Here is a 12,394-nt window from a genome sequence, read left to right as displayed (position 1 = left end):
ATAATTTACATAGAAAATCCTAAGGAATATATTTTTAAACTACTAAAACGAATACAGATTTAGTAAGATCACAGGACAAGGTCAATACAATCTATTCTATTTCTATACGTAACAGTTAGCAAATGAAAATTTTAAAAATGTCATTTCCAGGGGTGCCTCAGTGGTATAGTTGGTTGAGCATGTGACTCTTGGTTTTGGCTCAGGTCCTGATCTCATGGCTATGGGATCGAGCCCCACATCAGGCTCCATGCTCTGTGCAGTCTATTTGGGATTCTCTTCCCTCTCTCTGCCACTGCTTCTCCCCACTGCCTGCAACCATGATTCTACTTTCTGTTTCTATGAATTTGGCTACTCTTGTGTACTTTTAACATTATTGTAAATGACTTCTTAAAAAAGATTTATTTATTTATTTGAGAGAGAGAGAGAGAGAAGACGCGCAGGCAGTGGGGAGAAGCAGTGGCAGAGAGAGGGAATAAAATCCCAAATAGACTGCACAGAGCATGGAGCCTGATGTGGGGCTCGATCCCATAGCCATGAGAACTGGGGCAAAGGGAAATGGGGAGTCACTGTTTAACAGATACAGAGTTTCAGTTTGGAAAGATGAAGATGTTCTGGAGAGTTTGGGTGATGGGTGCATGGCAACGTGAATGTGCTTAATACCACTGAGTTATACACTTAAAAATGGTTGAAATACTTAGGAATAAATATAATAAAGTATGTACAAGACCTCTACACTTCAAACTTCAAAACACTGTAGAGATAAATAAAAGAGAACCTACATAAATAGAAATATATTCCATATTCATTGGGTGGACCATTCAGTGGTTCTAAGGAGTCAATTCTCCCACAGTACAATATCATGTATCAAAATCCTAGCAGAATTTCTTCACAAATTACTTTAAATTATAAAAAAGTAAATAACTATATGATGTGAAAATAAACAAGTGAGCAAAATTAATAGCACCAATAAGGGGTAGACTTCTACCATGTATCTCCAGATGTGTGACCCTGAAAAGGAAACGTCACTTACATACTTTAAGTAAAAAATGCATATGCAGCATCTAATCATGGACATCATCATACACATTAGCCAAACTCAAATGCCGAGATCTTCTGTATGATAACTGCCTTGCATTTGTCAAAAATTTCCATGTCCTGAAAGGCTGAGAAACTGTTCCAGATTAAAGGACGTGAAAACAATGTGAAGAGGATTCTGTCCCAGGGAAGGGGTCTAAATGGTATTACTGGGACAATTAAAGAAACTGGAAAATGAATGGCAATTTTCACTGGATTTGAAGCTGTTGTTCTATAAGGAAATATGGTTGATCTTAGGAAATACACACAGAAGCATAAAGGGGGAAAGGGCATGATGAGTGCAGCCAATTCTCAAGTGGCTCAGGAAAAGTAGTAATTACAAATATGTACAGGACAATAATAAATCAAATATGGCAAAATGAGAGTTGGTAAGCCTGGGTAAAAAGATACAAGAAACATTACTATTACTCTTCTCATCGTAACTTTTCTGTACATTTGAAGCTATTTCAAAATGGAAAGTTAAGAACATCCCCGGACACACTTATGTAGACATTGACAAACTGATTCTAGAATTTACAGGCAAATGCAAAATAGAATAGCCACAACAATCACGAAAGAGAGGAAGGATGAGGGTGAATTTGCACCATCCAACTGTAACATGTACCACAACGTTACAATTATGAAGACAATGTGATACTGGGATATAAGGACAGATCAACAGAACATGATGGAGAATCTCTCAAAATAGACCCTCTCCTATGATCAACTGATTTTCAATAAAGGCATGAAGGCATTTGAGAAGGATCAATCATTTCAAAAATGGGTGTCAGAAGAACTGGACATTTGTATGGAAAAAATAAAGTCATGACTCCTACTATACACAAAATCTGCCTTTGAGTTGGATCACAGACCTGACCATAAAAGCTAAAACTATGTCACTTATAGAAGAAAACACCAGAGAATATCTTTATTGTACTGAAGTAAGCAAAGGCAAAGATTTCTCAGACATGATGCATAAAAGAAAAGAATGATAAATTAGACTTATCAATATTAAATTTTCCTGCTCATCAAAAGACAGCATTAAGAAAATAAAAAGGCAGGGCTCCTGGGTGGCTCAGTCGGCGAAGTGTCTGCCTTCAGCTCAGTTCACAATCTCAGGGTCCTGGGATCAAACCCCCATTGGGCTCCCTGATCAGTGGGGAGTCCGCTTCTCCCTCTGCCCCTCCCACCTCATGCTCATGCTCTCTCTCTCAAATAAATAAATAAAATCATAAAAAGGGAAGAGAAAAAGGCAAACCACAGACTGGGAGAAAACATTTTATGTATTTGACAAAGGAACTGTATACAGAATATATAAAGAACTCTTGTTGCTCAATAGGAAGACAAACACCACAGTAAAGTTGGACAAAAGCCTAACAGATACTTTACAAAAGTGTGGCCTGAAAAGATAGTCTTACCTTTTGTGAGGAGAAAATGTAAATTAAACCACCATGAATCATCACAACACAAGATGCTGAATGGCTAAAATCAGACAACACCACGTGTTGGCGTGGATGTGGCTGCAACTCACACATTGTTGGTGGCAGCATCAGGTGGAAAAACCACTCTAAGGGAAGAGTTTGGCCATTTCTTACATACATACTTACCATCTGACCCAGTAATCCCACAGACAACGATGTATTCCAGAGAAATTGAAACATGCTCAAAAAAATACCTGAACACAAAACATTCAAAGCAGCCTTATTTATAACTGCCCCAAACCAGACACCCAAATGTCCACCCATGGGTAAATAAACATATTGTAGTATTGTCATAAAGCAGAGGACTTACCACCAACAAACAGGAATAAGCCACAGGAAGAATCTTTCAGATACTACATGTCATGAAAGAAGCCAGACACAAGAGTCTCCCAAGAGGGTGTAACCACCGCACAGCAGGAATTTTTAGTTTTTGTCTGTTTCATTCATTGTTATATTCCCGACCCCCTGAACAAAGCCTGGCATGTAGTTGCCCCCCAGTATAAATCTGTTAAATGAATGAATGATTTCCTTAAAAGTAAGACACCATGCTTTATATTTCTACTTCCAAGATAAAGTACTCCTAGCATCCAACTACGCTGATGTCGTATTAGATGTGACAAAAGTGTGCACTTGGTCCAACTGAACACAATCAACGCCAACATTCACGCCATAAAAACCCAAGTCAGCAGAACCTCTCAGAAACACTTGGTTCTGCCCTGTCATCTCTAAGGCCAGGATCACACGAGACGGCCAGAAGCAGAGAAACGGCAGCTCACGTGTGACCAGTTCACCAAGAAGTAAGTGTAATTCTCCCACACTGTGTTCAGGGAGCTGGTCCCTCCGGGGCAAACCTCAGAAGGTTGGTATTTCCTTGGATGACTTTGGAGGTCGGTGTGTGAAAAGCTCTCATCCATGCATCACAGGGCATAACAGCTAATGCATGGGCTCAACTGAAAACAGAGAAAGACCAAGTGGAGGCATTAAATGTGTTACTACACGTCCAGCACTAATACTATCATTACCGCTAGAGCGCAAACATTTTCGACTGTGTCGTTATGTGGTCTGAGTTAAGGAGGGTGTGTGTTCTCTAATGACTTTACCCACGATGATCTCTTTATTCGCTTATTGCCTGCATCACATAATCTTAAGATGAATTAAGTTTCTATTTTTATTCAAGTCCTGTACTGTGGGATTTAAGGAGTTATATTTTCCGAGAAGCAGCATCTATCATGACAAGAAGTCACAGAGAAAAAAAAATTAGGCTGGCTTCTCTCCTCCCTCCAACTCAGTTTGATTAGGTTGCTGGTATAATGGCTTTCACATCAAATGCTCAGTGTCAGCCTTTTGTCTGAGCCGGTTTACTTACCAACAGTAAGGCAGCTTGGTTTCTCCTGAAGTCATTTTTAATAATTGGCTTGTTGGCAGTTTCAGTTTTTTTTTTTAATAGGGCTATTTTCCTGTAATTAGGATAAAGCTTGAACTTGGTTATGACAGTTCCCCCAAAAATAGCAGTGGAAGGAATTGGAGGGAGCAGAGAGGTGAGTTCTGTTTAGACATGTCAATGGTGGGGTACCTCTGAGTCATCTACCCGGAGATGCCCCTGATGTGGTGGAGTTTGGGGGCCTGGAGATGGGGAGACAGACCAGGAAATGGGGCTTCCAGGGCCACAAACAGTAGGGGTGGTGAGTGGCCAAAGCCTTGGAGTCACTTGCCATTTGAAAGGTAAGAAAAGGGCTCAGGAAACAGCCCCAAGGAAGGCGATTTTCCAGAGGCCAATGACTAATGTAATTTTTAATTGTCCAAGAAAACACCACAGCTCCCTTTAGGCAGTGTCTGCTGCTACACATTATGTGTGCACACACGTGTGGGCCACGATGTCGGCCAGGACAGCAATGCTGGGAACAGGGAAGCTCTGATATGCAGGTCTCAGGGCTACCTCATTCTAACCACCCCTCCACCGCCTGGCCATGCCACCAGGCTACCCTGCGGTGTACATACAGGTCTGTCATCATGAAAATGAACCACATTCTAAAAGAGCAGATAAAAATGAAACCCATACATGAAACATGAGACACAGAGCCTTACATTAATCCCCTCACATTACCCAAGCTGCTACCTGAGTAAGCCGTAATAACGGCGTCTTTGAACTTGGGTCTGTGGAGTCACAGCCTGTTCTTAAAGTCTTTGTTTCCCATACACACACCCTCCTCACCTTCTCTTCAAAAGCATGAAAGGAAAAGCATTGTTTGAACAGCAGTAAATCCCTGTACCTCGCTCAACACACACGAGCCAGTGGGGTGTCCAGGGATCTGGCAGCATGTGCAGGTGTGGTTGTGCAAGGGCTGCAGCTGGGAAAGGGGGCCTGGAAGGGAGTCCTAGCAGCCGCTCCCACTCACATTTCAGAGCAGCAACACAGTGCTGGCCTGCTGCACTCAGTGATCGACCAAGGCTCCACCATTACTCACTGTTCAGCTCTGCATTTGCAGGCACAGGCACCCGGCTGGTCCAGCAAGGAAAGAATCTCAGGAAATGGCCCAAGAGAGGAGTCAACAGGTGGGATGAGCTGGTGACACTCCAGAGACAAAGATGGAGAACTTATGGACAAATCTGTCTTAAGCCCACTGATTCCCCCTCTTTCTGTCTTGGTTTCGGTTAACTTCCAGAGATGCCACATGGAGGTGGAGTTTAGTCTACTGAATAAAGGTCGTGGTCACCGTTGGTGCCTCTGACTACGAGGTCCCTGATTACAGAAGGTTGTCTGCTGGCACAAAGCAGCAGATCGATTCAGCAGCCCAATGAAAGAATAACTCACCCCAACTGAGTGGATTTCAGACCTGGACCGCAAAGCTACTCAACACCAGGAGCTCTATTACGTAACATAATATTAATATATTCAAAGGAGTAAAACCACACAGCAACCTTTGTATCTGAAAAAGTAACTGCAAAAAATCCGATTTCTATGCAATTCTGATTAAAATACAAATGGACAAAAGTCCAGATGAAAGAGTAAAAGACAATGGCAAAGAAGCCTAAAAATATGGTATAGTAATAAAGTGGATGTATGAGTCAGCTCAGGCTGCCATAACAAATAGCCCAGGTGGGACAAGCTGACTTTTCATAGTTTTGGGGCCGCTGAGAAGTTCAGTATCAAAGTAACAGCCTCTTCAGCTCCTGGCTTATAGACAGCGACCCTCTTGCTGTGTCCTCACATGGTAGACAGAAAGAGCTCTCACGTGTCTTCCTCTTCTTGTAAGGACATGAGTCTTATAGGATCAGGGTCCCACTCTCAGGACCTCATTTAACTGTCATTTCTTCCATAAAGGCCTTCTCTCTAATACTGTCACAGGGGCCAGGGGGTTAAGGCTTCAGTGTATGAATCGGAAAGTGGAGGGCTGGGAGGAGAAAGGGTGGGGGATGTAATTCAGTCCATAGTAGCAGGGTAACAAGGTTTCTTTAAATATATCAAGATCCACCTTCTGGAAATAGTGCCCGATGTATGCTACCTGGGGCCCCTGCCCACCCTTCCCAGTGACCAGTGCTGACGAGGTGCCAGGGGGTGGGGAACGTGGATGAGCAAATACTGACCAACACGTAGCATCTGTGTCACCATTCACGACATCTGGAGCTGAAGCCATGGCTCTCTGATAGGTCTGGACAATAAATGAGGAGCCCAGTAGCCCCTGCTAATCTCAAACACAAGCCCTGACAAGAGGGGTTCTGGTATACAGGATGACAGGACGTGCAAGGTCCAGAGAATCTCCCAAGATGGACAGGTACAATGCAAAGATGATGCATCAGGGAAAAGGCACCTGGGTTCACAGTCAGGACCCACCCACGGCTGAGAAAGATGCATGAGCCAGACTCAGCCTCAGTGTCCTCACCTGGGAAGGTGGGTCCAACACTTGCCTACTTCGGAGGATGCCAGGAGGCTCAGTGGCCACACATGTCCTAGACCCACAGCCGGTCACGAGTGATGCTAGGATTTCAGTGAGAGGGCCCTCCCTGTTTCTAAATGTGCCCGGGACACCTGGTGGCCCCAGGAACCTGGCCTGGACACTTACACTCCTCCCAGCTGCCTTGTAAACTCACTGTCACTGGAAGGAACCAGCAACAATTGCTCTTGCGACATCTCTCCCCAATGCTGAGCTACAGAAAATATAACGGTGTTCCCCCCAAAGCAAGCACATCGTCATCCTTATGTGAAGTCCAGCCAACGTCCAGCAAATTCGGCAAAGATGTGCAGTTGCTGGATTTAAATCCTGGATCCTTATATAACGGAAACCCTCTGGGAATGAGAAAATGGTTTGAGGAAAACAGATACTTACTGAAAGTTATGATTTGGGCTGTGTGTTGGACCTAAAAAAAAAAAAAGAAGAAGAAGAAAGAAAGAAGACAGGTTATTAATACTTCACAACTTGGAATCAATCTTTTTTTTTTTTGTTTTTCAATCCAGCCCATGGTAAAGGCAGCCGCAGGCCAGTGTGCTCATTTGTGGTGATCCGTCCTCGGGCCCTGGGCTCTGCTGCTGCCCAAGATTACATGCCAGGGATGCCAAAAACCACGAAATGTGGATGGGGAGCACTCTCGGTTTCTGCAGAAACATTTGGAGGTATTTTTGGAGTTCTTGCTGCCTTGTCTCGCTCTCTCCTCATCTAACCTTGATTCAGGAGATGTTTCCCAACCGGGGCCCGAATGGTCTGGAGCCCGGGTGGCAGGGCTGGGGCAGCACGGGGATCATCTGCAGCTGGGATGAGAGAGGATTCATCCACCCCTCCCTGTGGCCACCGGTGATGAGGATGGTCGCCCCTGGGCTCGGCAGCAGGTACCAGGTACCTGGTAGTGCAGTGTGTGTGTGTGTGTGTGTGTGTGTGTGTGTGTGCGCGCGCGCGCACGTGCTCGCGCACGTGCTCCTCCTCATGGGACCACCACCTAGGACACGGCCTTCACGCTCACCTCACAGAAACGTGTCTGGGGCTCCCTTCTGCACTCCGGGTTTACAGACCGCTCCGTCTGTGTCTGTGTTCCTTTACTACTAGCAAGTGGCTGCAGGTTAGGCCGGGCCCTCGTGCAAAGGGAGAGGCCACAGGGAAGGGTTTTATTGATCCTTCTGCTGGCAGGTGGGGGTGTGGTTTCAAGCTGCAAATGACCCTTCTGTCCCGGGGCTTCAAGTATCCCCACCTGATAACCGCACACCCAGGCTGCCCCGACTCACCGAGCCGCACAAATAGGACGCCGGTGGCCGTGATGGTCTTCACCCCGTTGGTGGCCACGCACTGGTAGTAGCCGGTGTCCGTCGTGTCCAGATCTTGGATCCGCAATCGCGAGCCGTATTCTGTCTTGCGGATGATGACGCGCCGGGGCTCCTGCACCACGGGGGCGTCGTTCTTCAGCCATCGCACAGTGGGGGTGGGGTTCCCCGCCACCTTGCACTGGAGAATGGCTGTCTGGCCTTGCACGATGGTGATGTTGTTCACTGGCTCCAGAAAATTCAGGAAGTAGCCTGCAGCAGAGAGCGATCACAGAACAGCAACACTGAGTGAGGGCTGGCAGAGGGGGCTGCCGGGCGCTCCTCCCAGGACCGGCTCAGGACGGCTCCTGTTTTCTCTCATGTAAATACAGCCCATTCCCGGCACTGGTGATAATAATGTTCCAGAATGTTCTGAGAACACTGGGTTAGCAAAGCACTGCTCCTAGGGAAATACTGTCAGGTTCCTTTGGGCCTCTGGTCACAGTATTGTCCTCAATCATGGCATAAGTTCATTTTACGTGTGTTTCTGCCTGAAGACACCTTATTAGACAACCTAATATGGGTCGTGGATCATCAACATTGAGCCCATGGCCACCACTGCTGTTAACTCGTGCCTGAAGGAAGCTTAGCTAACTCGTGTTTTCTCTGTAAGGCACATCACAGCTTTCTGGGGCTTAGGAAGGCCAACCAGCACTCCAGCACCATCACTGGGGGGATTTTAAACAGCGAAATCACCAACAAAAAGAAAAAAAAAAAAGCAAAAAACACAGGACTATATGGACCACAGAAAGGATACTTGTTCACAATATGAGCTGGAACAGTTAGGCAGGGGTCGCCTTGTTGAGCCTCAGCTAGGAATGTGTATATCGGGCAAGTCTAAATCGTCATGGCTCTAGGCACGTCTGTGAATGACTACAATGGCTTCGTGAGCACTGATTTGGGCATTACGGGTACACTTCAGACAGTAGGGGTACTGGAAAGTATGAAAGCCAGAGCGAGGATCAACTGTGTTTCTCTTTGCAAGAACTAGGTCTCATCTCACTGAGCCACCATGTAAGTCACACTTGGAAAGGCCATGCTCTTTCCTGCCACACCACCAACTACAAAACCTCGATAAGGAAAAATTCATCGCAAAACAGACACACCCTCAGAAATGAGCTAACCGCTGGCCTGGACAGAACAAGGATGTCAAGGCTGAGTGCTGCTGAAGGTCCTGTCCTACTGCACCTGGGACAGGAGCTGGAGAAGCTGTGTGGGGACCCACACTGGATGGAGCGCAGGACCCGAGAGGACCCAGAGGACAGAGTGAGTGCAGCTGGAGTATGGGGCTCAATCCACTCAGGGGTGGGGACACTCAGCTGGTGACATAGGCCATGGGGAACAGGAGGAAGTAAAACAGATTAGAGAGGAGAGGGTATGTATGTATGTGTGTGGTGTGTATCTCTGATGTGTGTGTGGTATGTGTGTGTGATGTGGTGTGTATATTTGTGGGTGTGGTGTGTGTGTGGTGTGCAAGTGTGACATGGTGTATGTGGTGTGTGTGTGTGTGAGTAGTGTATGTGTGTGTTTGTGTGGTATGGGTGTGGTACAGTGTGTGTGTGTGGTGTGCATCTCTGATAGGTGTGTGTGGTGTGATATGTGTGTGTGAAGTGGTGTGTTTGTGTGACGTGGTGTATTTGTAGTGTGGTGTGTGGTATGCAAGTGTGACATGGTATATGAGGTGTATGTGGTGGGCTGTGTGTGAGGAGTATGTATGTACGTGCTTGTGTGGTGTGGGTGCAGGTGTGGTGCAGTGTGTGTGTGTGTGTGTGTGTGTGTGTGCACCTCTGATATGTGTGTGAGGCATGAGGTATGTGGGTGTGATGTGGTTTACTCATGGTGCAGGGAGTATAACTCCGTGTATGTGCGGTGTGTTGTGTGATGTGTGTGCATTTTAGTGTGTGATGTGTGAGTATACGCATAGTGCAGGTCAGGAGCTGGGAGATCATGCTGTCAAGATAAGCATGCAAGATAAAATTCCGTAACACACACAAAGACCCTAAGGTTAGACAGATAAGACAACAGCCATGAGGAGGTGAACTCACTTCAGACAAAACTAAGATACATTCATGTTCTGAATCTTTTGGCTTCATTTCTGGTAGGTTCCTACCCTTTTAAAAAAATAAAATGAAGTTGAAAGATGGCACATATCTCTTATTACTGCCTCACTGGATGGAAAACTATAGGGTTTCTAGTGGACCCCTGAGGTATGTTTCACAGGCTGGGTGATAGCCCCTAGGTGTTGGGTGACAGGAGGCAGCAAAGGGGATGGGAGGCTGTGAATTTTAAGAGGCAGGGATGGTTTTCCTCAACAAGGGACAGTGGATAGCTGTCTGGAGAGGTGTCACTAATTAGCACTAATCATTATTACTCACATCATTAGATTCCACCTTAATGCTCTCCACTTAATTCCCTGAATTAACCTATGGAACAGAATTCTCATGGATGACACAAAGCTGGAATGTGAGAGACATGTCGATGACAACCCCTGGAACCGAGTAGGGTGATGTTCGGGACATACACTCTTCATTAACTTGATTGCACAAGCTGGACTTGGGGAGATCTGGTTCCTGCAGCTCCCACCCTAGACCCCCGGGTCTTCAAACACAAGAGCCAATCTGATTTGGACGGTCTGAAGCAGTTACTCTGACATAATCTCGGGCACAGATGACGGTGAACGCACCATTTCACTGTGACTGGCCGGAGCCCAGCTTAATCAGAGAGATTCATATGAAGCACTTTCAAGTTGCTTAATATTCAAATGCTTCGTCAAGGTTTGCATAACATGGATGCAGAGTGGGGCATACAAAACAGCCATCAAATTATGATGTAAAACAGCAGATGACACGTTAAAGTTACAACGATCTCTTCTTGGCCTAAGCTTAATTATAATTCTCATCTCCACGTTGATGACAGTTCCTCCAGAGACCTGTGACAAACCAGAGCTTCCTGGCAGACCCGGGCAATGGCTTCATGTAAAGGTTGAACGTAAGGGTCTGTGTCTCCAAGGTGATCAGCAAACATCTACAAGCAGCAGGCCTGGGGGTTCTCGGGGCCAGGGGACATGGTGGTCACTGCTGGCTCTCATCTCCTGCCTTTGGGGGACTGGCTTGCATACGTCCCCTCCACTTTAAGGACATATGCATACGTCAACCTGGGACAGCTCCACCGGCTGGCTAAATATTCTGAAAGATAGAGGAGGATCTTCTTCAACATGGAAACATTTCTCTAGAAAGGGAGAGAAGGTGGGTTAGAAGCCAGAGAAGAAAGTTAAGGGATCCGTTCCTTCTGTCCAACCAAGGAGACTTGAGGAGCAGCCAGCCGATAATTATTGCCCAATGATTGCAAACAGAACCAGTATGTTTCTTCTCCAGAATATCTTTTTTACATCGAATGGGTGTGGAAACATGGAATTCTTCATCATATCCGTCAACAGCTTCTCCTACATCCTCGATCGACAAACTGCTAAGCGTTAGACTTGAACCTGTCAGTGTTCCCCATTCTCTGGCTCCTCTGCCCTCTGCATGGACACAAAGAGCTTGGTGTTGACCCCTTCCCACCGCGCAGGACACTGAAACCATCTACTGGAGTCAGAACGAGGTTTAGTTCAGAGACAGTGCCAGCAATTCCCTGTCAGACGTTTTCATCATGATAGCTAATGTGGCCGGAAGAAATGCTCGTGTGCCTTACACCACTGATTTAATCATTAAAGCACTCTTGGCTCTCCCTGTTTACATGAAATATCTAGACCAAGTAAATCTCCAGAAACAGAAAGCAGATTAATAGTTGCCAGAGGCTGGGGGAGGGGAAATTAGGGAGTGACTCTTAATGGGTACGGGGTCTCCTGCTGGAGTGCAGAAAAAGTTTGGAACTAGAGCCTGCTGATGGCTACATGACATCACAAATGTAATCCTTGGTCAGAAAATGCCCCTAAGGAGGGACGAGGTACATGTCGATGAGCAAGGGGAGACGAGGTGGACAAACCTGGTAAAAGTGGGAGATGGGATGGGGTGGGGTGGATGGAAGTACCAGGTGGGAGGAGGAGCCACTGTGTTGAAAGCATCTTTCCCTGAGTGCTGGCAACCACCCTCAGCTTTGCTCAGATCCTAGGGTAAGGCCTCCACCGATTTCTTCCGAGCCTGAGGCATCCAATTTTTCCAGATCCCCTTCACTCTCAACAGATGAACACTCACCCCTGAAGCCACACCCTCCTCAGTTTGCAGAAAACAAAGGAGAACCTAGTGCAGCAATCTCGTCCTCACGTGGTATTCTTACTAATTCTCCTCGATCCTGCCCGCATCTAAACCACCAGTGCTCACCTCTGTCTTCACACTGGAGCCACCCGGGAGCTTATAAAAAAGACCACCTTCACCCCCATGGCAACCAAGCAAGACCCAGGAGGGGTCTGGGCAATGATATCTCCCAAAAGCTCTTATACACGTGGTTGGGGCCAGGAATACTTGCTTTGAGTTGCTGAGGACAAAGAACAGCTGTAGTGTCAGTGAACCGAACCCATCCAAGAACAAACTTAAGAGCAGGCCAGAAACCACCC

At 46.4% G+C, this 12,394-nt stretch overlaps 1 protein-coding gene across 2 annotated transcripts in view; it reads right to left on the bottom strand.

Moving 5' to 3' along the window:
• ROR2 (receptor tyrosine kinase like orphan receptor 2) overlaps positions 1-12,394 on the bottom strand; it is a 190,455-nt gene that overhangs the window by 19,136 nt on the left and 158,925 nt on the right. For both annotated transcript variants that reach the window (XR_005986168.1, XM_041744912.1), the window contains exons 3-4: positions 7,768-8,055; positions 6,881-6,911 (exon numbers count right to left, since the gene is read on the bottom strand). Coding sequence is in view for 1 of the 2 variants with exons in the window: in XM_041744912.1 (XP_041600846.1) it covers positions 6,881-6,911; positions 7,768-8,055 (319 nt within the window). In the remaining variant the exon portion in view is untranslated. The remainder of the gene's footprint in view (positions 1-6,880; positions 6,912-7,767; positions 8,056-12,394) is intronic.

The sequence above is a fragment of the Vulpes lagopus genome, chromosome 2 (assembly GCF_018345385.1).
Source record: "Vulpes lagopus strain Blue_001 chromosome 2, ASM1834538v1, whole genome shotgun sequence".
NCBI classification, from domain to species: domain Eukaryota; kingdom Metazoa; phylum Chordata; class Mammalia; order Carnivora; family Canidae; genus Vulpes; species Vulpes lagopus.
The sequence above is the reverse complement of the archived record's forward strand: the minus strand, read 5'-3'. Positions and strand labels throughout refer to the sequence as shown.